A 25,058-nucleotide genomic window follows, 5' to 3' on the forward strand; every position below is an offset into this window, starting at 1 on the left:
AGACTTGACAAAATCTCAGCTAACAGGGGTTTGTCATATTTGGTTAGGTGTCTCTCAGATTGCCTTATTCTAAGGCATGCTATGGTATGTAATTTCATTGTTTGGTATCTAGCAGTGGGCTTCTAAACAGTAGTGTGATCAACTTTTCAAAAGGCTGAATTCAGTGGTGGGTTGTGTTACTTGCAGAGTAGGTACTACAGTGGTTTTGGACATACTTAGGGTTGGAACAAATGCTGTAAACAAGGGAGATCACTCTGCTTCTTAAAAGAAATTTGAGATAGAATGTGAAAATGGTAGAGGCAAGGAGCAATGCAATGTGGATATTGTTGCATTTTTAACTTCATTCACAACTTACCAGTGTCCTACCTTTTATCCATTTCCACAGCCATACGACAGCTTGCCTACCTCACAGACTTGTTTCTTTCAACTGAGGCTCCCACCTTACTCCAGTCAAGTAATCATGGCAGAGCGTTTGCGCTATGCAATCAATAATTGCAGGTCTATAGACATGGACAATTACATGCTCTCCCGGAATGTGGACAATGCAGAGGGCTCAGACACAGATTATTAATATTCTGTGAACAAAGTCATCTTCCTTTTACTACAAATAGTGCCCTAAGTCAAATTCATCGTTGACATAATTTTACAGTAACCATAGATGTTTTAGGAGCATAAAACCAGATATTAATAGATGGTGGCCACACTTTAGTTACTCTAAATGTAACAAAAAATTAGATGTTTTTATTTTTTTGTGATTGTAAAAAAGAAAAAAGGAAAAACAAAACAAAAAAGTATGATCAGTGAGTTTTTTCTCCTTTTTTGGTCACTTTTGATAAGTTTGCATGGAGACATTTTGGTGTATTTTTGTTGGGAATAGTACATTTGTAAGCCCTCTCAGTGAACATGAAGAGTTGTACATTGTGTATAATTGTTCATTAGCCAGAACAGTTTTACATGAATATTCACATATTTATTTTGTTTTAATTTGAATTGCCTGTGCAGGGTTTCTTCTGCAGAGAAAAATAAAGCAAATTCAAGACTCAGTTGCTTGTATGCATTTGTGAACTGTGTTTGGTTTACTCAGGGTTCATACTTTTATTTTTTGCCTCAGGAAATTATAGTCTTACAGTGTTGAGACAGGGTGTGACCTTTGAAGCATCTTAAAATGTTTAGCCTGCTGGACTGTGCTCTGCCTTCTCCTGGCCTGAGGCCCTGGCTGGTTGGGTGTACTGCTGTACATTCCTCCTGCTGGAATTCAAGTTCATGCTGTGCTTAGTTCCTTCTTGCTTTTTGTTTAAACATTTTGCTCCTCCATAATAATTGTTGACAGTAACAGCATGCTGCCACCTTGATTCAGAAAACTTTAAATATTTTGAGCCAAACAATAATATTTTTTAATACACACATTGATGTAGTTGATTCCTGCTCCGAGTACACAAAAATTAAAATGGAAGGGACAGGGTAGTAGTCAAGGTTGTGGATTTTATTCACATTTTTAGTTCTGCCTTTGGTCTCATTTTTGTCTCAGCTGTAACTATTGTGATCAGCATGGTTTGACTTACACAGTGATTGCTGTTCCCGTGAGGTTAGGACAGCAGTGTAGTGCACAAGGAGATCTCTGCTCTGTGCCTTAGGAAAGTGCTGGACAATAGGGAATTGCCCATTGTCTCTATGAAAGACATCAGTGATGTTAAGCTACAAACATTGCTTGGTGTTCAGAGCAGGATGTACCTGGGGAGGGAAAAGGGGAGAGGCAGTCCCTAGGTGAGTCAGAGCTGCTCTGTTCCTATTTCTGCTCTGCTCCATTTCTTCATCCCTCAACTCCTTGGGAAGATGCTGTGGGAACTAAGGGCTGGTGAAAATGTTTATTAGTGTCATCTCACCTGGGGCAAGACTGGTCCATCTGAGTGTGGAGTGTAGGGTAGAAATTCCTGTTACTTTCTCTCATGTGTCTGTTGTACATTAACAAGGATTGATTGGGAAATTTCCTGGTTGTCCAAGACTGAGCTGCTGTGTTGCTGCCAGTGCTCAGAGGGAGGGCTTGGTAAGCTGTAAAAATTTGCATATCTGGGTTTTATGTGGTGAAGTTCTCTCAGGACTGTATGGTGGCTCTTGAAAAAGGCAAAAGCCTAGCTATGATCAAAGACCACTGCAGAGTGAAACATTTGAGGGAGATCAGGAGTTGGGGGAAGGAGGGTCTCACGGCTCTGAAATCATGCAGGCTTGGTTTCCTGCCTTATTGTGTGTTAGGTTTCAAATTGGACTGAGATGTTGGTGTCTCATCGGTGTGTTGTGAGGATGTGTAGTCACATCTTGGCCTAAATGTGTAAGTTTAATAAATAAATGGGGAAACTGCTGTATTAAGTCCTGTATTATTGCCTTCTACACCTCATGGATGTGTCTTAGTGGCACTGATTTGTCAGCCTGTTCCAATCAGCACAGGAAGTAATAGAACTGTGCCTAAAAATGGCAGTCTTATGTGGACTTTAGCTTTCTGGATAATGAAGATCTTTTTGGAGGCATTTAACAGTAAAAGCACAGGGAATGTTGATTAAAGGTTTGTGCTTGATGGAACTTTAATGGCTTGATGGAACTAAAGAAAACTGTAGACATGTTTCCATCCTTCCACAATACACTAAGTAAAATGTTGTCATTTTCTATACTCCATTTTCAAATTGGAATGTGAAGTAAGAAAATTCATTATTGATGCTGAAAAAAATGTATCAATACACTGGTGTTCAGATTTTACCATGTCATGAACAAATATCCCATTCAAGGAGGGGAAGAACAAAGTAGTAAGTTAGAGCATTGTTAAACAAATAGGCAAAGAAATCAAGTGGATAGTGTTTGAAGAACTAGCTCTATAAAAGAAAATTATAAAACAAAACAAACCACAAACCCCACAGAATGCCATGCCCCTCCTACCCCTGCCCCCCCCCCCCCCCCCCCCCCCCCCAAACAAACAAGAAAAAAAAAAAAAACCACAAAAAAAGCCCCACAAACAACAACAAAAAATATATTAAATAATAGACATTAGAGCTAATGATAATGAGATTTCTCAATAGAGAAAATCAAGAATTTAACATGCAAAATACTGGGTCAGGCAAGAATTGTTGGCAGATATTGCTGGGCGCCCCCCCTCCCCCCCCCCCCCCCCCCCAGTCCTTGTAGAAAACTGGCAAAAAGGCTTAAGTAATATGTAGACAGATGCAAATGTGCTTTCATGTCTTGTAGCTCTTTGAAAATCCTTTCCTGTTACAACTACAGACATGTCTTTCACCACAGAGTGCTGGGAGAGCTAGTGGCACAAGAAGGTTCGTTGCTTGCTGCAGTGGCTGTGTAAGTTCATGCCTTGTTTTGGCTTGCCAGCAGTGTGTTGAACTGTTGCAGTGTATCCAAGGTACAAGTTGTGTCAGCTTCCCAATTTCTAAATCACAGTAAATTTGTTCAGCTCAGCAATGTCCTTTTGTAGCTGTCAGTCCTGGGTGAGGATGGCTGTGTCTCCTTATCCACACATGTTTTTCTTCCTTACCTTGTGGTGTATAAGGGCCCTCCTTAAACCTTAGGAAGGAGTTAATGAAATGCCACTTTTACGGTGTCATGCTGTTAAATATCTCCATGAAGATGGAATAATTTATTTTCCCCATCAGTTTTCTGGTGAGTGTTTTTTACAGATGCTCATACTGATCAAGTATTTCTCTAGAATTGCAGTATTGTTTGACTAAGTTGCTGTAATGATGTGATTTATTTGTTACCTCAGCCAAATTAGAGAGTACCAAGTATATCTGTGGATCAATTAACCAGGATCAGAAGGCAAAGTAAGTATATTCAGTTATGTTGAGAGCTGTAAAGTCCTCTTTGGTGTCAAACTTTGTAGATGGTGGCATAGCATCAAAAGTATGTAAAAAAAAAGTTTCACTTCCAGGTAGCAGAGCAGTGTGCAGGAAGGGGACAACTTTGGGATGCAAATAGCTACTGGTTTTGTACTTTGCAGTGAGAAATGGGTATTTGTATACAGCTGGTCTGTACTGTCTTCCTAGTTAGGATTAAAGACAGGCTGTTAGTCACTGTCTTTTCTTGTGGGTTAGTTCTCTGAACTAGCACTTGTTCAGATTGCACTTCCTTTAATGTCAGCTTTAAAAAATAACTTAGTGCATATTTTATTATGTAAGTACATCATGCAGAGGGTCAAACTGTGTTTTGTGTGCCTTGAATCCATGCTTCTCTCATTAAATGAAAAAGCCTGGTAAATTAGCTGCTGCTGTTAATCACTGAGGATGTGCTGGTGATCAGTACTCTGCTTTTGCTAGAAAGATATTTCAGGGAGTGGTTATCCTTCTTAGTGGATGGAATGACTGTCTGGTAATACACTTTAACAGAAGTTTGTAAATCACTCTTGTCCTGAAATTTGTGAAAATCCTCCAGTGATTCAGGCTCTCTGCTGTGGCTTTATGACCTTGCCCATCACCTAAGGAGTTTTGAAAGTGCAGAGTCCAGTCTGAACTCATGACCCAGTGGGAGGCTCTTCCTCAAGGTTTGTATTCTCAGGCCCTTCTGTGACTCATTCTGGCTCAGTTCACTCTGTGTTTCTTCCATGCAGGCAGTGAACCTTGCCATCAAACTTACTGCACCATGTCAAACTACTGTTAAACTTTCTTAAAAGTTCATAAAATTTATTGAACTCTATCAAATTATTTGGCCTCAATAAACACACTGCTGCTTCCCTCCTGAGTGAGGGCATCTGCAGCACGAGGGTACCAGAACTGCAGTTTTCAGCAGATCTGGTATTTTGTGACAGCAATGCAGGGTTTCCCAGTTTCAAGGAAAAACAGAGAGCAAACAGTTATTTCCTGAAGCCCATTCAGGAGGAGATGCATGTCTTTAACCATTACAAAACAACTGTTTGTTTGGACTTGATCAGAGCCCATGGAAGTAGTGACAGTTCATTGCTACCTCAGTGAGGTAAAATACCTACTCTTTAAAGCTGAACCAATTTTCTTGATGCTTTTTCAAGCATCAGCTTTTTTCCTGGCTTACTGTCTGGGATCATGTTAGCACTTCTCTCTGCTCTCAGCATTACTGAAGGACACTTTTCCCTGACTCTCTGGAGCCCAGCTTGTGTTACATTGCGGCAGAAATCCACATGGAGCGTTTGCAGTGATGCTCCATGGAGGGTCACTGCCTGCAGGGTGTGGTCAGTGATCTGCACACAGTTCTCCAGTTTGAGGCTCTTCAGGTTTGGGCAGTTCTTGAGAAGCTGCAAAATGCAGTCATCTGTAACATGGCCACATCCAGAGAGGGTCACAGACAGCAGATTTGGACATCTGAAAGCAGGATGGTGACAGGTGAGATGGGAGAAATAAATCACAGAGCTTGCAGAAGCAAATAGCATCAAGAATAAATACGAAGGCTGGAAAAATGCCTCCTCTTCATCAGGAGGGGCAAGGAGGCACAACTAGGTGAGTGCACATGTAGATCTTAATGTTCAGCTTAACTAAAGGCAAAGCTTACTTCCTTTGCTTTTTGTTTCGGTAGCAACATCTTTAGCTCAGCTGGCACAGTGGCCTGTTTAAGCTGTGGCTGCATCATTTTTTCTTAAGGAGTTGGATGGTGCTGTGCTTCTCTGGGCACAGACAGTGGAGAGCCAGCAGACAGGAGATTAATTTCAGGATGAAGTGGAGGACAACTGAGAGAAGACTGCTGTGCAGGCATCTGAGCATGAGCAAGTAAGGCACTCCCACTCTTTATTTTTAGGAATTACAGATACATTTAATCTCCTTGGATTTACTGAAGAGGTGCCAGCTGCTTCCTAAAGAGTTGATGTTCAAATCCCACTCAGCTCTTAAACTTTCCATTGAGTCACTGAAACTGTAACTGTTGTTATAAACGATGATGCAGCAAATGAAAAAAGCTTTTTCTTGCTGTTTGAGTAGGCCTGGGGAAGTACAGGAAAGGCCTGTCCCCAGTGGGGTGTTGATGCTGTGCAGGAGCTCTCCTGGAGCAGCTGCTGTGCTGAGCAGAGCCTGTACAGCAGCCTGCAAACATGTGCCATGTCTGGCTCCTGGCCCAGCCCCCTCTTCAGGCAGTAGCAATCCAGCATGCACCTAGCTAAACAGAGCATCACACACAGGTCTGTGTTAATGTTGCTCTTGTGAGACCTCTAGACAGATTTTTTTTTTTCTTTTAACTCTTTTCTCTTAGGAGCAATTTCAGGAAAAAGGTGGCAGCAGTCAACAAAGGCTCTAACAGAATAAAACTACTTTAAACACAGGAAGAAAAGCTGGATATTTAATTTGCATTTTTCTTTGTACACAGTGCTAGGAATTTACTGGAATGCTTTCAGTGGGTTGCAGCAAAAATAAGTAGGACCTTCTATTATCCTTTCTAGGCACAGGTATGCCCATTCCTCCTTAATTAATCCAGATTTTTATCAACTGTTCTAGAACATTTACTTCAGAAAGCTGGTACTTGCAATTTAATCTGTTTTGAAGCTGCTTTTCAGTCCTTGTTTTGAGATTGCGCTGTTGCTGGCTCTCTCCTGTCACTATCCCATAATTTTTTCAGTTGTTTTCCAAAGCTGAGGGCTGTGACAGAGGTGCACCATATCAGGGAGTCACTGCCACGGCCCCTTGGCTCTGCTTTGGGACCAAGCCAGCCCTGCTGTTACCCACCCCCAGTGGGACTGGCTCTGCTCCATGAGCCTCCTCCTGTCCCTGCTCTGCTCCTTCCTCAGAGCTGTCTCACAGCAGCAGAGCTGTGAAGGAAAAGCTGTGCACCCAGAGCTGCTTTTCTGTGGTGGCATTTCTCTTCCCTCACTGCAGTTTAGAAGCAGCTAGGAGTTTAAACTTCAGAACTTTAGACTGAACTAAAGCTGACACTTAGTAACGTGTTAATTGAACTTGATTGTAATGAGGCGTGTTCACTGTTTGAAATCAGGGCTCTGCTCCAGGCACCCCCAGACACTGCCAGAATGTAGTTTAGCTGAGCAGCAGTGTGGGAGGCGGGAGTGCACTTCCGCATATTAAAAACAAATTCCTAGAGGAATAAAAAGAAGGAAAATGTAGACTTAAGGGAAATCTAGAGGACGTATACACTATTGCCACTGTAAAATGAACTAACACTACAGTTGTAAAGGCAAAGCACTCACCTACTTCATGCTCCATTTCAGGCAGGGGTTATGGAGTATTTGAAATAACTCTTGACTTCACTCATCTCAAGGCAGTTACTGCACACTCACACCCACAGAACGTACCTGTTGCAAACGTCTAGTAAAAAATCACTGACAGTGTTCTCATGCCTCTTACAGAAGTCTTTCTGGAAACTGTTTTTCATCCAGTCCTCAATGTTACACATCTTGACTCTCTCTGAATACCAGCAGATGGATAAGTGTTTTAAAGCAGGTCCCAGGACAAAATTATCCTTCTTTAGCTCCACTGGAGAATGAAAGTTCAACAAAGACCACAATAAAGGATCCTGAAACACTTCTAGTAGCTTGTGACATGTTTTTGCTAGATTTTTCCTACTGTTTTTGTCCAGAAAAGAGAAGATATGTAAAAAGCATTCCCGGTTGAGCTGGGTTATGTGCATTGCCCAGCAGCAGTGGCAGAGTGTCTTGGCTGGATGGAGTAATAGCAGTGCTGGGGGTGGGGTTCACACTCACCAGCAGGCTGTTGCACATATATGGTTGTGGAATGGGGTTTATTTTTGGTAAACAACTGGTGCAGAAGCTCAGAACAAGGAAAGGAACAGAACCATGTAAGTAGCTTGTGCCTCCTTTGTCCATGTACAACTTGAGTGTCATGAAATGCCTCCTTAAAAGGGATTTCCCCCCCCCGGCCTTGTAGACTCTACTGGAATTTAGGAAAGTTCTTGTGCTGAGTTCCTGGAGTGGGGTGGGACTGCAGCTACAGCTGCCAGGCGTATCTTTGTCGGTGTTTCCCATGCGGGAGATTTGGCTGAGCAGCACTTTGGTTTGGCAGAGTATACTTGCCTCTCTATTTGTTGTTTGAGTTTTCTGAGGTTGCACGTTTGGTTCATGTTCAACAACTGCTACATGGATAATGGAACTTTCATAAACACTTTCTTAGGAGCTGAAACATTCTCTGGGTGCCTTGAAGCACACACACGGGCTGCAGTTCAGTTCACCAGCCCCAGAGGTACGGACAGTTTCCTGCCCAGTTATTTGAGGCTGAGCTGTGATTCTATAGACAAAGCTAGCTGTGTCCCCACCTTCTGCAGGAGGGAAGCAATGACATAGAGGCAGCCACACATGGGAACAGCGAGGCAATGTTTAGTTCCTTGTGAGCTTGTGCTTTTAATGCCTTCTGTTGGCTTGAATTTCACAAGTTTAGCTGTTCTGGTTTTGTAGGTTTAGTTCCGTTACCACAGAAATCTTTTTTCCACTCTTTGGTGGAATAAGGAGATAAGAAAGTGGTTTTCCAGGTAAAAGTATCTGTTGTACAGAAACTGGAGAAAGCGTAGCAGAAAAAAGTTTTTCCTAGAAGAAAAATAAAGCTACAGCGAGGGCAGGTTGGAATTAAAAGCATTAAGCATCCCTTTAACTTTCCAGCTTGTGAAACAAAAATGCTTGGGATTAAGGTGTTTTATAGTCCCTTTCTGCCAGGTGTTAATACCAGAGAATAAATACATTCAACAAATCCATAAGAAGTTACAGCAAACAGCACTGGAGGAGTTTTTCAAGTGGCCTGCACACAAACAGTAGCTGGGAGACTTTATGCCATTTTAATTAGGAGTGTTTTAATACAGGACAAAGTTGAGTGGGACTCAATTTTACTTCCTCCTTCACACCCCAAGAACGCAGTTTAAAATTCAACTCTGAAAAACATGATCAGAACTTTGTTTGTAGTCTGCAACAATCATAGCTTGAGTAGTGTGTGTGTCTGAACACAGCTGGCATACACAAAGAAATGGCAATTCTTTCTGCTTCACTCTTTAGTTAGTAACTTTCTACTATATAGACAAAGTTGTGTTTAACAATTGCCGGTCTTCGTGGTTTTATATCCTTTGAAATTTAATATTTTCTTTGAAATGATAAGGAAATTGCTGTTTCCCCTCCCCCTGTCAATAACAGCTCTGGTCAATGCCACAAAAGGAACAAGAAGATTTCACATACCAGGTAATGCAGTTTACTGGAAAACAGCAGCTTAGAAGATGTGCCTGCAGGTGTTCTTCATTCTCGTATTAGCATTTTCAAATCTCAAGAACTTACCTTTGTTTTTGAGCAGGTTTAAACAGTTGAAACTTCTCAGAGTTACACATACAGGAATGCTATTTAAAAAAATACTAATTACCCCCCCCCCCAAAAAAAAAAAAAAACAACAACCAACAAATCAACAATCAAGCAAAGTTGAATGTCAAGGATGTTAGGATGGACTCTTGCCAGACAGAGGGGGCACACCACAATCTGACATAAAAATTAACAGCAGTTGGGTGGCAAGGCATTTAAAATGGAATGGCAGGTCCTCTTTGAGGTTAGGTGCTAAGTTTGGTAGAAGTGTTACAGAGTTAGGAACACTGCAATTGCTTTATTTTGTTTTTCCCAGAGCAAGGTACAGTATTCTGCCATTTGTGTTCAGAGCATATACACTAATGTTCTGCAAGCTTGTAGGACAAGAAGTTTCATTTTCTAAGGAAAGGAGACACTTTAATGGCACATTTTCCATAAACACACTATATGATGAGATATAATTCACATTCATCCTGGAAATGCTCCAGAAACACACAAGATGAGCACAGTCAGTAATCCTCACTGAAAATTACACACAAGATTTTAATGGTAAACAATTACAACTATGGCACTACAGTACTTGAGAATATCCTAAAGCACATTGGAATCAGCTGTCAAGGTGCCCATTACCTCATCAGTAAGACACAGACACATCAGTAATGAAACATTGCTGGGGGAACTTCTTAACACCATGTGTTACACTTCCCAAAGATTTAGTAAAATCTTCATAAATGGCCTCCTGTTTTTGATACAAGTCCACTATCTCTTCCTATCTCAAACTTTTAAACTCTCTTGCTGACATTTAGGAGCTAGACATTTTGCAGTTTTGATTGACATAAATATTGGCTCCAGTTGTATACGTGGCTAAACAATCAGTAATGAAAGGACAACCTTTGATTGGACACATTTTGGTGGAAAAAATGCAAGTCTTTGAACTGTAGAGAGCAGTTGCTACTTGCAGAGCAGTCTCAAGCAAGAAAAAAAACTTCTTGCCAGCTAGTGTGTACTACGATGAGCAGTAAGTAGAAAAAAAACATTTGGCTTAAATGAAAGAGATATTCCCCCCCCCAAGAAGCGAGTAGATAAATATAGGCTATACAAGCTAGGTTAAAAAGGTAATACTAGGCCAGGTGCAGTATTATGTTACTGGTTCAGTGCTCAGTTACTTTCTTTTTTTTCAACACCACACTGAATAGAATACAGTGGATAAGCAAAGTTCTCCACCAGGAAGAGAAATACTTGTGTTGCCACAACAAACTGTTCATACTGTCCATCTGAGTTTGCAGTGGGAGAAAGTTAAATTAGGAAAGGATTTACAATGTACTTGTTCCAGCAAAGCATATGGCTGAGTCCTGAGCAGCACCTGCTGCAAGGGCAGCCTGCTGTGATTGCATCGCTTTCCCAGACAGGCCCCACATGGCCCTGCTGGAGACACCAGTGCCCAGGACATGCGTGGGACACAGCAAACGGGACTGAAAGAAAATGCTCAAGTCAGAACATAACTCTGACCCAAACAATTGCTGACAAGTAGAAGTTGATTAAAAGAAGTGAATGTTGCTGAACATTACAAATTTAAATTTCTAAAAATACAGAAAGGCACATTTACATCACTGTTTTGCAAGAACACTGCATACACCTGACTACTGTAAGTTAAACTGCTGCTGGCCGAGATAATTGTGTATTTTAAGCTTGGCATTCTCAAAGGTAAATTCTAAAGAAATCTGGTCCAAGCAGCATGCAGAGAAAACACAGCTAGAGGTGGCATCTGCACAGCTCCCTGTGAGCAGCAGGCATGGCAGGAATGTGGTACAATGCTTTACCTGCTGCGTTTTCTGCTTGTCTTCAGTATCAGCAACCTATTCTCGTTGATTAGAGGAAAGACTGCCTGTAAGGAAGGGAAGGTGACAAACTATCTACAACTTAAAGAAATGACAAGTTCTAGTTACTGTTCGACTTAAGTAGAAGACAACATCCTTATAAATATGTCACTGTATCAAAGAACTCTCTAGTCTTAACCTGTGTGCATACTTCAAAAGCGATTAGCTATACTGAATGATTTCTGCAGTTTTAGATTTCTCGAATTTCTCCCTTTCCTGGTTTAAGATGCTGTAACGAAGCTCCCAAGAATGGCCCTGTACCAAATGCCTGACTGCAAGTTGTCCTTACCCTGGCCTGTGAACAGCCAGCAGGACCCCAGGGCAAGGCAGTGCTGTGCACTCCCTGTGCCCCAGGCTGCTCTGGGCTGCACTCCAACACCCCCCCCCGCCCTGCCGCTGTGTCCTTCGGGGGCATCAGCTAAAACAGGACTCCCAACTGGAGTTTTAGTGAACAGAACTGAGAGCCGCTGTTTGGTGGTGGGACTCTCCATGAACTGGATTTTCCTCTTACTGAGCTTTCAGGAGTGTCCAGCTCTTTGCCTGGTACAAGAGAGCCAGCTAGAAAGGAGAGACTGAGGGGGCAGATCTGAAATGCAGCAGTTCTCAAATCTCATGTCTTCTGTCATTCCTGGCTCTGGCAGTAATGGTTTTCCTGTCTGCCTTTCCCATCACAGTAGCTCACTTCCACTCATCAGCAGTAAAGCTAAAACTGGTTTGGGTTTTTTTAGCGTAGTCTTTATTACGTAGCCAGGTTTTAGAAACTGCACCATGATTCCAGTGTTCACCTAGAGACTGAACAAAAATGCCACCTGGGGCCAGTGTGTAAATGCCACAGGAGCTCTCTGAACCTGTTCCAGTCACAAGCACTCTTGGCTTAGCACTTCCCCTGTGAGGGCACTGCTGTGAGAGACTGAGCATCCTTCCTTGAGTTTGCATTTGAACTGATAGAACAATTTCATGCAAAGCACCTGCAACACCATCTGTCTCCTCCTGCTTCCAAGTGAACTGTAGCCATGGAGCAGACCTGCATGCAGAGCTGCATTTAGACCTATACCTGTTTTCACAAACCCCAGCTCTTGGGGCTGTACTTCCAATTCCCACTAGGAACTAAGGGGTTCTGCTTGGGATTCTACTGGCAGAAAGTCTCCCCAATTTTCAAGCACATAAGTGTTCATGATCCAATTTCAGGATGAGAGTCTAAACCAAGAGATGTCTAATGCAATTCAGGTTCAGTTATAAAACCATAAAGGGCAACATAATTTAGACAGGTAAAGATAATTGTTTAAATTTGCAGGGGGTAGGGGGCAGCGTATCTGACTAGTACTATAATTAAATTGCAGTTTTGATACAATTGAACCAACTGTTTATTTACAATGATTCCTGAAAGTCACGAGCCTGAATACACACCAATATAGCAGCAATTACCTGGTGTATTTAATGATGTTATATTGCCTCTCTTCTGCAGATAAAGGATGATTGATCAGAGGTCACTGTTTAAGTTTCTTGCACAAGGGAAAATAGTATGTGCAAACAGTTCCTTGATTTCAAGAGATTAAGTCATATGTACATAATAGGACTGAGAACAGCATGAAGTTGTATTGCTTTTCATTATTAAAAGCACATTTATCTTTCTTGTAAGGAGGACAGTTTTTTTGATGTAAATATGCCTTTAGAAAGTGAGAACTGAAAACAATATAAAAAAGTCAAATAACTATTTCATGAAACTATATATATAAAAATTGAGTTATCACAACTAAAGCAGCAAATCAAAATCTGCTGAGGTTTTCTGGTATAACTAAAAAAAAAAGTTAGTTTGTGTCCAAGTTCAGTAAGTCAAATGCTACCATTGACACAACAAAACAAAAACCCACAAGAGGAAATTGCAAAGTGCACAATGAAATTAGTAAGTCTTGGATCAAGTATTTATGAAAAATGGAAATGTTTGTCCGGTGGACTTGATAAGAATGCAAAGGAGGTATTAAAGTTTCTCTGCTCCAGGCTTGGCTTGGCGCTCCACATAGAAGAGGATGTAGGCCTTGGCCTTGCCCACAGTCTCCTCGTCAGTCAGGGTTACAGTACTGTCATTGAAGTGGAACCAGCGGCCCTCGTGCGCTGCATACGCTGTGTAGTGGCCAGAACCAACTCTGTGGAGAGGGACAACAGTCAGGGACACTCCTCACTGAGGCACCTTCTCCTGAGGCTAAGGAACTGCCAGCAGCCTGAGGAAGGAAGGTACCCACAGCCCTGCACAGCAGATGCTTCTCTTTTTGAGCTGTGGGGCTCAAATTCTTCAAATTAAAGTTCTACAAGAACACGTTGTCTTGTCCCTTCTACTGTTACTCTCAACAGATCTGTCCAGGGCTGTGAAAAGTTAAGAGACTCCCAGTAACGTAACTTCAAAATATGCCCAGCGTCTTCCCTGGGCATGCCTGTGAGCCTTCACTGCTGCTGCAGGAAAGGTAATGGTGATGATCACTTTCACCATATGCATAGTTGGGCGGCAGTTGTTCCAAGCATGCTCATACCCTTTAACATAAATGCAAATGGAGCTTCCAACATGAATAAAAAGAGGGAAAAATAGTCCTGTTTTGTAGTAAGGATTTCAGAATGAGACATTAATTCCTGGAAGGTCCTCTGACTCCTCCTCTTGGTTTAGGGCTTTTTTATTTGTAGAGGCACTAGACTATTTTCATTTAATCTCACACAGTCATTAACCCCAAAGGCTGCCAGGAGCATTCACAGGCCTGACTCTATTGGATCTATTGAAATTTATTCAGCTTAAGCTCCCTGCCAGCTTATAAACTATGGCTTATTTCCACCAATTAAAATACATGCTGTCGGGACAGAAACCCCTTCATTATCTCTGCATGTACCTGAGTGGGAGAAGGTCTGTGCCAGGAGGACAGGCTGGCTCCATGTACTCACCCTGAGCCGTGATGCACAACCACAGCCACGAGGTCATAGAGGCAGCTCTCTGGGCCACTGTTTTCAGGCTGTGGTAGGAAAAAACAGAAACTCTTCAAATGTCAGTAGCACCCTGTAATTTGTAATAACGATGTATGCCATGGAACAAATTCCTTGCAGGAGGCATCAGTAGGTCTTCTTACCTCTAACAAGTAGCATTTCATGTCTAGGCCTCGCAAGGGAAACTCAACGTATGTATCAACCTTGTTTCTCAGATATGCTGTCCAGTGAAAGCGTTTCAAGTGTAAGCATAGCACCTACAGGGGACAGTTAGAAAAGGTGTGTTAGAGGAGGGGGCTGAACTCGATGCTGGACACTGCAATAGCCAAGGGGAGGAAGAGGTCTTGGTTGAACCATTATTTCCTTTGACATTTTGTCACACTGTTATTTCTCATGCTTGTACCTTTGGTAGTTTCTGAATCCAGAATTTTTTGGTAGACTTCTGTTTCTTTTTGCATTTGTGACACATGTACAGCTCTGTCTCATCAAGTTCTTCCAGGTCTGTAAAACTGCGAAGACAATCTAGAAAAAGCAGATCCATCAAGTGGTTATTGTAACAGGAAATACAACAAATACAACAACATAGGCGTGCTCACGTGCTGCAATCATTCTAGTTAGATATATCTGAGCAGCAAAAAAGCTGTATATTTTAATACAATAACGTATTGTAACATGCAAACTTCCCTGAAAGCAGCTAGAAGTAGTTTGAAAGAAAAAACAGGCATGTCCAAAATCTCCATCTTCCAAACAAGATTCCATCTAACATTCAGCAAAACTGCTTTCAAATGAAGACAAATTATTCTCTAACATAGAAAACTCAACTTTTAAAGCCTGTTTGGCTTTTGATACAAAGTGAACAGACACAACAACAGGGTTTTGTTGAGTATTTCATAATTTTCAGCAAGTCTATTCACAAATCTGTAAAAACTAACATCCTGTGAAAACCAAAGTCAGTAAGAGTACTGCTGCCCAACCTGCTGGACTGCATTGATGTAGTTTAAATGCAGAAGCCCCAGGAGCCACCCTCACTGTGGGCATGGGCACATGCATCCGAGGACAGAGCCGCAGTGAACACCCATAGGGAACACTACAGATCAGTGTCTGGGAAGAGTGAACTACATTAGAAATGCTCTGATTAGAAAAAAAATCCTCTTTGGGCTGGTGTAATTCCATTAGCCAGGCACTCTTACCTCGTAGCGTGCACATTGGTCCACTATCTTGGTTTTTAGTACGTTTATTTCTGAACTGACTTGGAATATCTAGCGAAAGGTCTAGAAAAGCAATGATTTGAGAAACAAAATTAGGGGTGAGTAGAGCAACGCCTAGTCTTTTCAGGCTGACATGCTGGGTCTGTCATGTGACATCTAAATATATCAAGCTTCAGATTTAATTTTCTGCTCCAAGTCACACACTATTTGGAATACAAGAGGCAGCATTTCCTTACCTAGGAATGGGTCAAACTTTCTAGATTCAGTCCCACATATTAGGCAGTTGACTTCATTTTGAAGAATGCCTCCGAAAATGGCAGTGACAACAGTAGACGCTCCATTTCTAGACAAACCATATCAGAGAAGTACAGTCAGCCAAAAAGCCTGAACTGAATTCCCAACACCTGTCCAATGTTTGGTGCTCACACCTCCTGTTGTTGGCCGCGCCAATGAAACAGGGACTGCATGCTCCAGGCAGAATGGGCACTGCAGCTGCCCAGGGACACATCACATTAGTGTGGTGCCTACACTGCTTTATTTTGGACCTAAAGAAAGGGTGAACTGGGGGGCTCTAAGCAGATGCTCAAACTGAAGGTGTGGTGCATTTCTGTAGTGGAGTTGTAGAGTGGATGCTCACACAAGTCCAGGATTTTAACCCTGTAATTAAGACTTATCTGAAACAAAATTTTTTTCTTCTTTGGCAAGTCAAACATATTTTTGTTTTAACTCCACACCCTTTCTTACATGTGCTTTTGACTTTGAGCACATTTCTGCACTTCACTGCCAACAGCAGCTTAAGTTGCATTAAGACATGATAAACAATGTGCAAGATCAGCATTGTTCTCTAAGCTTTCATTACTCTCCTACTGAATTTTTTAGCAGATTATGTAATGGGCCTGCTTCTCACAGTCCAATGTAAAAAACACACAAATTTTGAGTTATATTATTATACACTACTAAGGCTTGCAGAAACCTGTATTCCTTGCCTGCGCTCCACCTGCATCTTTACATCTCATTTCAACTCTTCCTGACCAAGAGGAAATAGCTGCTCAAATGGACTGGTGCACAAGAAACATTCACCAGCCTATCTATTATTTTACTGGAAGCATTAAAGTGCTCTCACAAGAAGGGCAGCTTATCCCACATCACTGCGCAATTGAACAGTCCTTCACAAGATAAATTTACAGTAGATAGGTGAACAAAGGTTAAATTCTCCTGGGATTTTGACATCCAAAATACCAACAAAACAAAATCAGTTTAGATTTCAAATATATGTCAATTCTACAAACATTTTAAGATTTTTCTGGAGGATTTTTAAGCACCAGCAACACAACATAATTGCAGTAAAGAGCACAGTCTGAACTTTGTTAGGCTTTTCCTAACAAAGCATCTATAAAATCCTGCATCTCAGGCCTGCTTACTCTGTCCTAATCAGTATAGAAAGAAAAACTCAAACTCTAGTTTTCTGTAGGGAATTAAGGACTTAGGGACCAAATGTGAAGGCTGATCTGACAACTTGCCTTCCAGAAGCAAATAAAAGGTTTTCTCTCTTGTGAGAGTTTCAATCTAAGAGAAAACACAGCTAGGGCAGAGGTCAGAAAAACCAGTATTTTGAGAAATACAGAAAGAGGAGTCAAACACCCAAATTACACCTGTTTCAAGGTACACAGTAGCATGAAAACCAGAATTATGCATTAAAAAAAGCACCAACTGTAACTGTCAAGTGATACATGAGATGATCTGCTAGAAAACTGATTTCAAGAGCTAACTGCACTATGCAGTCATTTATCCAGGAGGTCTGCTCACAATTTAAACATCAAAATTGCTGGCCATCGTTTTCACTCCTGCAGCATTCAGGCTATCACCCTAAGACAATTACATTGTCTGGGAAGAAGAAAGAATTCCATGGGGTATAGAAAATACAGTTTCTTATTTCTGAAAGAGTAGTGAATTAAAATGTCTTTACAACTTAGCCTGTATGCTCACTCACATCTATGAAAACTGCTGATCTAAGACATTTCCTTTTGAAGGGACACAAATCATACAGAATGCTCATGTTCATAACCTACAGTTTTGTACTGCCTAAAGTTAGAAGCACTGAAGAAAACTTAAAACAAGGAACACTGAATCTGAAATTCCAGATCCACCACATGCAGACCCATGCAAAGTCATGAAGGCTTTGAGAAATTAAAAACCACTTCTTACATGCAACATATGTTGCTTGCAGACAGGTTAGAATTTTCTTGTAAGATTACTGAACGTGAAACACCGTTGAAGCCACCCTGGAGTTCCAGGTGTAGATGGTCCAAAAGATAACGCATGAACTCGTGGGCATCCTGTTGCTGGTATCCCCTTAACAGAAAAGAAAACAACAACAAAGTTGCTTTAGAGGTAACACACAGCAAGCACCAGGGTCACAGGAAAAAAAACCTTTGCTTCTTTAATACTACTGAGCAGACTTTCCATATGTGCTTGGTACCAAGAAAGTTTTCCAAGTAGCCTCTGGAAAGACACGGCAATGTCCCAACAAATTAAGTGATTTTGGTCCTTTGCATCTTGCACTGTCTGCATGCCTCTTGTGAGAATGGAGAAACCTTTAAGAATATACAATTCCTATAGGAAGAGAAAACAGCAGGGAGCAGCAGACACCGGCCATGTACCCATACAACACGCTGGGCCTGATGGAGCTGCCACATTGTTATCTGGCCTCACCAGCCCTGCCTGTGCCAGGGGCATCTCAGGACTGTGTCTCTGTTAACTGAAATACACAATGGATGGCAGCAGTGGCTTCTCCTCTGTCTCCTTTGGTACTATGTTTGATTTGTGCCTCAGCAGAACTGCTTTGAATCTCATTCAGACAGCGGAATATCCGTCCCTACTTTGAATCAGCCACAGATGAAGGTCAATATATTGCAATCTCAAACCTGGTAAGATTCAAAAGAATGACACCACAAAATGCATTGTTCATGTGGGATGCAGAGTAAGTATTTCTGAACTGGTTCTCACTCAGTCACTGATCCCACTCACTTTGGCAAGTACAAGTGTGTGTTTGTCTGTTTAGTCCCCTCCTCACCAAAGGCAGGAATTTAGTCTCTAGGTTTGTTTTCCACATGCATCTTTCAGCATCAATATGAAGTCTGAAATAATTAGGATGAGAGCACCATTTCTTCTAAGATGAGATCTACAGCCATGCTTCGAGTTGCACACTTCCCCTGCATAACTCATTTTCTGGGAGAGGAAGGTAATGGTGGGGGTATTTAGAGCATCTCTTGAGAATTTGGATTTGGTAGGACAGGGTTCCAGTCTCACATATGCTGTGCCATCAGCAGCAATGCTGCTCAATCACCATTATTATTTCACCACTAAGAAACCTTACTGAAAAGAATAGAGAAGCCATCAGGATAAAACATGCCTTTTAAGTGATTTAAGCTGAACCATGCATCAAATTCAATAAACAGCTGCTGTTCACTTGCCATTAAGCTGACTATTGAGACAAAGCATGACAAGATACATAGTGAAACACTGAAAGCTTTGTGCAACACTGACCTAAAAATGTGCAGGTCATTGTAGGCCTAAGCTACAGAAATCTCTACATAGCAAGAGATTTGCTCCACCTCCTATCCATTCTCATAAGCTGCTTTATCAGGCCTCTCCTTTTCCACCTCACTACCCTACCTAACTGCTGGCAATAACTGTCAGGTAGGAATGTCTGGGAGAGAAATACAAATGGGTATATAAATGCGAGTGCTCAGGGGAGGGAAAAATCCTGTAAGATTCATGGCAGAGTACCCAGAAGGGGAGAGAAATGCTAACAGACTCACTGCAACAGAAATATGCAATGTGAGGCTGATGTGCTTAGTGAGGAACATGGATGCGTCCAGTGAGAGTATTGCTAAGAGATAACAGAATAAAAATAAAAGATTTTCACCTTGTAGGATTACAGTAATGCTTTCTTCCAAACCAGCAGCTTTAAAATAAATCAAGGAGTCTGTATATAGACACATGGGCAAGCACTGCCTACCTTTTACAACAGAAAACCCAGCACCCGGAAACTGCTGTGCTTCAACAGGCCACAGTCCTGTACAGCCAAGATAGGGCTTATTGGCTGAAAGTTGTGAAGTAATTATATGTTCGTTAAAACAAAGTAGCAAACCCAAACTCTGCTTCAAAGCTGCATGTTAATTTGCAGGGCTTTAAAGTTGCTACAGTACCACAGGATTTGCTTAGTTTACTGAATACAGATTTTTTCAATAATCACATAAGTAACCACACTAAACAGCCACAGATTAAATGTATGGAAAGTATTTGCTTCAGACACCTTTTTGACATGAAATTCCTCTAAAAGAGCTTGGCACACTTGGTTGGCAACAAATAAATCTCAGGAATTGTTCCACATTGTTAGCTGTGCTCCTGGTGCATGTGTTAATACTTGCATAGAAGTATACTAATTATAGATGGAAAATTTTTTAGATTTGTTAAGATACATCATTATATAGATCTTTAAAAGGATACAATGATATGGACAATGCACTGTTTAAAATAAATTATGTTAAAGCCCTTCAGCAAAAAGCAGAGTTACTCTGACAGTCTGCTTGTATAACAAAACTCATGTCCATCTACATGAAAAATTCAAGCCCACTCCCAACACTTTTCCCCAGTGGCAAGAGGATGGGATATAAAGAGGATCTGTTACCAGGAAAATAGAGTACACTACTTGTGCAGCAGTAAATCAGCAAAACACACATATCGCAACTCAGCGTGAGGCTGCAGAACTGTCCTGGCATGCAGCACAAGAGCAGCCAGGGAGCAGGAGAGCCCAGAGGCCCTGCACTTGCCTGTAGTAATTACAGATGGCATCCTCTACTCCCTGCTGCAGTGTGAGGCGAAGGGGCACAGAGGGCAGCAGAAGCAGCAACTTCCTCTATAACCCTCCTCAGGGAGAGCTGCACCCACAGTCCTTCACTTTAACAACCAAAATCTCATTGGACTAAAACAACTGAACCAATTTCCAGCTGCCTCTCCCTTGCCCCACCACTTCAGGCTCCATAAGCACACGCCAAATTAGCTGGTGTGCGGCTAGCAGGCTGCTGGCTCCATCTTTCCACACATATGTCCATCTGCCTTCTCCCCATCTCCCAGGGACCACACAAGACACAACTGGAATTTCAGCATTGTTAGCTTTTAGAAGTTTCAACTAAGCACCGAAAAAATTCAAATCCCTGCATCATGTGGGACTAGGGACCTGCTAAAAGCAGCTGACTATTTTCCATTTGATTTTATGAGCTCCCTTATCCGTTAATCCTGGACATGCTCCCAAAAAACTGGGAAGAGGGAGAACCCCCCAAAAAGCACACTTTTTCTTTTAAAAGCTGTGACAGAATCCACAGTGCTGAAAATTTGCTTGAGGAACTTCAAGGAACAGGTTCCTCACTTGGTTAACAAGAATTATAGAGAAGCCTGTAATAGGGAAACTGGCCACAGACATAAGGGATGATATTTCTTTGACTAGAATGTTGTGGTCATTGCTGGCAACTACTGGTATTAAACTTCCTTGATTTTCATAAGCTAAATGAAACATAACTAGCTGTGTGAATAACAATGAACAGAGTTGTGTTGTTTGGGTTATTCATTGAGCAGATGTATTCACAGCATCTCTTCAGCAGTGCTAGAGATATAACAGGTAAGAGGACATCTTTATTATGTGAGAACATGGAGCAACTGCAGTGGTTTTGGTTCCCTAATCTGACTTTTTCAGTTAACACACCAATTTATGTAGTGGGTTTAGCACTGGCCAAATGCCAGTATACTCACTGGAATTATTTATTCATTTTTTGCTTGCACTCAGTAGAATTATTTATTCATTTTTTGTTGCAGGATAAGGATTAGGAGGAGAGCAAAGCAGGCTCAAAACTTTAAAGGGTATAAAGAAATCTTTATTAACCAAACTAAAAGAAAAATAGTAAGAAATCAGAATAAACCTTCAGAACACTTCTCCCTCCAACTCTTCTTTCTTTTCTCTCTGACAATGTAAAGAGACAAAATTTGGTATTTTCAGTCAGTTTATTACTTTTAAAATAATCTTTCTTCAGTTTACTTGGGGAGAGAAGTATTTCTTGCCATGTCATAGAGATTTTTTCACAAGAAACAGTTCCTTCATGGTTTTAATTTTCCACTAATAGCAGCCACCCGGAAATTTACAATTGTGAAGTCTCTCCTACATTTGGTAGTTTTTTCACAACTACTACCATGGGTCATTTCAGTTTATTGGGGTGAAATTTTAAGGATGAGCTGTTCTAGTACAGAAACAAAAGGTTTCTTTATCTATTTCTAAGAAACAGACGTCTCTTCTTCTATCCCTGGGGCAAAGTTTTTAATCTCTTTCATTTCATCTCTAAGCTTTTCATCAAGTTACAGCTACTTCAGCATCTGCTTGCTTTAGTATTAGTGGTTCTGCTCATGGCTGTGGTTAGAACACTACATCTCTCCAAGGCATTTTATGAGTTATAGGGAAAAAGAGTCTGATGTATTAATTGTATCTTCATCATAGTTTTAGAAGAGAATTTTAGTTTAAGACTAAGGCTTTTTTTTTTTCCTTATTTGGGCTTTGGCTCTTTTTGCTTATCGATGTTGGTTTCTTTATGCTGTTCTTTTTATACACTTTTAATTTTCTTTTTTTTACTTGGGAGAAGGGACACCGGCAGGTTTGTTTTTAAATGGAATTCTATAGCACTGAACGAGTTAATTTTATTTGGGCTTTACATTAGGAAATGGCTTTTTGTTGCTGGTCACATGATTTCTGCCAGGCAGTGGCTTTGGAGGCTCGCAGCATTGCTTTCAGCTGTTTCTGTTCATCTGAATGGGATTATGTTGTTAACAGTGATTTCACAGAGGCATATTTTGCTTTTTTAAGCGGTTTAACAGGGTGTCAATATTTCAAGTTAGCTAGTGGATTAGTTTTGTCAGGTCCAAAGGAAGCTGTTACGGTTTTTATTGGGAATTACTTCCATAGTTGGTGGATTTTTTCCTCAACTAAAAACCAAACTATGATAAACTACAACAGCAACTTACCTTCTTCACAATATATCCTAACAGGTTTCAGTGCTCCTTTGAAAGAGTATCGGGGATCAGGACAGGGAGGCCTTTGAGAGGAGCGATACTTGGGTTTACTTGGGTAACCTTTTCCACTTTATCATCTGTTTTGTTAAGTATGGGCCCAAAATGCTTATTATGCACCGGATTTTTCTGTTATAGCCCTTATATTATGTCCAGCTGGTGACTACTGTATTTTGAGAGAATCAAGGAAGTCTCAGCCAGTATGTTTGCATTTAGTCCTGTATCTTTTTTAATCTGACTACATCATTTTCTTACTGCAGCCAAGTCTGGGTTCTGTCAACACCCTGCGCTTGGCACTTACCAACCAGTCAATAGCTTGATTCCTTTGGAGCACTAGCTCAAAGGTACAACTACCACTGTTTCTCATGCAAGATCTCTATCCCCTCTGAAACTGCTACATGTGGTAGAAGGGCAGAAGGAAAAAGCAAGCACTAGTGATGAACACAAAGCTGTTGATCAAAGCAAAGATCCTCTTCAAAGCACATCTGTAGGCATATGGAAAGCTGCACAGAGTGCATCCTGTGGATGCAGCCCATTTTAGAGTAGGACATCAGCAATATGTGGTTGCAATCAAGAATACTGTTATGTTTAAAAAAACTTACCTAAAATTTGGCATTATTTTCCAAACGACATAAAATAAAGACTCTGGACTAAATGCAGTTTGGCTTCCTTGCCATAAAGCACAGAGTGTCTTTCTGAATTCTTCCACAAGTGAACTGTAAAGAAAGTAAGAGCTGGTGTTTAATGTGTGTTTGTTTACAACCCTTAGAGGTTTACTTGTTCAATGGTACAAGTATTAGACATTAGCTGGGTTAAGACTGTAACGACTGGGTAAATATCTTTTCTAGTAGCTTCAAAGATTTTATGTCCAAAATCCTAACCACAATTGTTGAAGACAGATTTGGAAATAATATTTCAGAAGTTCAGGATGGACTCATGTGAACACGTATGCACTGTTTGCCATTTTAGTGCAGACTCTGCTAAGATCATCCTTTTAATGCTTGCTCAAGCAATCTACAGCTCATCAATCACTTACTCCTGAACTTTCTGTAGTAGTAGTCGCAGTAAGTTGACTTGCAGTCACAGCTTCATGACCCTATTTTAGCTGGAAGTCAGTAGCGTATCTGCAGCACATATCAAGAGGACTTCTTAACATGATTTAACATGTCACACTCCAACACTACCTGACTGCCTCTCCCTGCAGCATCAGATCTGTAACAGCAAGCTGCAAGTGGTAAGAGTTTCTTTATTTGTAAACAACTATTCTTCTGTGTCCCCTGTGAACTGTGCAAGATCAGAAGTGTCCAGTGGCCCCAGCAGCCCAACCTTGCTGTTTCCCGCACAGCTAAGAGCTCACAAGGCACACACAGCTTACACATTGTTATCCCCCTGGCTCCTGGTGTGGTAAGTTCGCCGCCCTGCCGTCTTCCCATTCCTCAGCTCCACTGCAGGCAACTCTTTGAAATAACAGCAAAACTGCTGAATGTTACTAGGAAAAATGGAATAAGAATGAAATCCTTAAAGGGCAGAGAAAAAGGATAATATTATGTATTCTGGAGCTTGTTCTTTGAAATGCATAAACACCGCATGCAGTGATACAGGACAGCAATCACAAACAGTTCAAGAGACAAGAAACACTGTAGCAAATACCTTCGATCAGTAACCACGCAGATCCACAAATATCACTGTCATCCCAGCTTCCTAAAATAATTACATTTTGGCCCTGCTTTGACTAAGGGATACCCTTCCAGACTGAGCTATCATTTCCTACCAACGAAGACTTGCATTTGCTGAGGAAGTTAACTTATTTTACTGGCCTCGGCAGTGAAGGGGCACTCTCCTGCTCTGCCAAGGACACGGCACGTTTCCCCTGGAATGCTGTACCACAGCATGTACCTCACACAATGAAACACAACTTTATCAACCCACGCACACCCACTCTTGCAAATTCAGATAACGCTCCTGTCCAGTGGGAACATGCCAAATTCACCTGCCCAATGCTACAGCACACAAGCCCCCTGAGAGTGATGGGAGAGCTGGGGAAGGTACCTGAGTGACTGAAGGATTGCATTCATGAAACAAGTATTCCCCAGGTTCCGAAGGCCTGTGGCACAAAGGGCAGTGGTGCTTCCCTAGAATGAGAACAGTTAGGTTACAGAAAGGTTTATCACTGCTTCACCACTTCCCCCCCTCCAGAGCCACCACTGTTGGATCAAGCAAAGATCTGAACAATAACCAACTACACCAAGTGCAGCTGCAAAGCTAAAGCAACCACCTCAGCAGCTCAAACTGCCCTGAAGCTCCATCTTGACATGAAAACTCTTACTCATTCCTGTCAAAAGAAAATGATACTACGTCTTTTCCCGTGCAAATAAATCTAGAACAGGACAACACAGTTAACTGCAGGCTCTTATTGCCAAGGATTTGTGTGTACGCATGTTAAATATTCACACTCCAACAGTGTTCAGTTAGAACTGGGCAGCAATTTCCCTACAGTGCCTTTGAAAAATTAAAAGTACCAATCCTCATCTATCTTTTCCCATGTCTAATGTGCACAGTGTGGCCACCTCCAGGTTGTTTTCAAGTCACCAGCACTAGTCTGAGTCTCAGTGGGATTCTGTGATGGCCAGAAGGGTTTTTGAAAGAGAA

At 41.5% G+C, this 25,058-nt stretch overlaps 3 protein-coding genes and 1 long non-coding RNA gene across 22 annotated transcripts in view; 2 read left to right on the top strand and 2 right to left on the bottom strand.

Annotated features, from left to right (window-relative positions):
- HERC1 (HECT and RLD domain containing E3 ubiquitin protein ligase family member 1) overlaps positions 1–1,053 on the top strand; it is a 101,807-nt gene extending 100,754 nt beyond the window's left edge. For all 12 annotated transcript variants that reach the window (XM_039731387.1, XM_039731373.1, XM_039731435.1 and 9 more), the window contains exon 78: positions 386–1,053. In XM_039731387.1, coding sequence (XP_039587321.1) covers positions 386–571 — 186 coding nt within the window. In that variant the 3' untranslated portion in view covers positions 572–1,053. The remainder of the gene's footprint in view (positions 1–385) is intronic.
- A 2,100-nt stretch (positions 1,054–3,153) lies between these two features.
- Positions 3,154–7,439, top strand: LOC120512847. The gene is made up of 3 exons (XR_005630141.1): positions 3,154–4,534; positions 5,601–5,726; positions 7,307–7,439. It is a non-coding gene; the product is annotated as an uncharacterized LOC120512847 (long non-coding RNA).
- On the bottom strand, positions 4,653–8,985 carry FBXL22 (F-box and leucine rich repeat protein 22). The gene is made up of 2 exons (XM_039731597.1): positions 7,253–8,985; positions 4,653–5,324 (listed from the first exon to the last, which is right to left on the bottom strand). The coding sequence occupies exons 1-2, from the start codon at positions 7,585–7,587 to the stop codon at positions 4,979–4,981; spliced, it is 681 nt and encodes a 226-aa protein (XP_039587531.1). The 5' UTR covers positions 7,588–8,985; the 3' UTR covers positions 4,653–4,978.
- Positions 8,986–9,642: 657 nt separating this feature from the next.
- USP3 (ubiquitin specific peptidase 3) overlaps positions 9,643–25,058 on the bottom strand; it is a 41,326-nt gene continuing 25,910 nt past the window's right edge. For 6 of the 8 annotated variants that reach the window (XM_039731499.1, XM_039731539.1, XM_039731509.1 and 3 more), the window contains 10 exons: positions 24,459–24,541; positions 23,785–23,898; positions 23,012–23,125; positions 17,502–17,648; positions 15,533–15,639; positions 15,279–15,359; positions 14,492–14,610; positions 14,232–14,345; positions 14,050–14,117; positions 9,643–13,268 (listed from right to left, as the gene is read on the bottom strand). In XM_039731499.1, the coding sequence (XP_039587433.1) occupies positions 13,103–13,268; positions 14,050–14,117; positions 14,232–14,345; positions 14,492–14,610; positions 15,279–15,359; positions 15,533–15,639; positions 17,502–17,648; positions 23,012–23,125; positions 23,785–23,898; positions 24,459–24,541 (1,113 nt within the window). In that variant the 3' untranslated portion in view covers positions 9,643–13,102. The remainder of the gene's footprint in view (positions 13,269–14,049; positions 14,118–14,231; positions 14,346–14,491; positions 14,611–15,278; positions 15,360–15,532; positions 15,640–17,501; positions 17,649–23,011; positions 23,126–23,784; positions 23,899–24,458; positions 24,542–25,058) is intronic. The other 2 variants (XM_039731546.1, XM_039731530.1) reach the window with 2 other exon arrangements.

The sequence above is a fragment of the Passer montanus genome, unplaced genomic scaffold, assembly GCF_014805655.1.
Source record: "Passer montanus isolate IOZ18808 unplaced genomic scaffold, ASM1480565v1 scaffold111, whole genome shotgun sequence".
Lineage (NCBI taxonomy): Eukaryota > Metazoa > Chordata > Aves > Passeriformes > Passeridae > Passer > Passer montanus.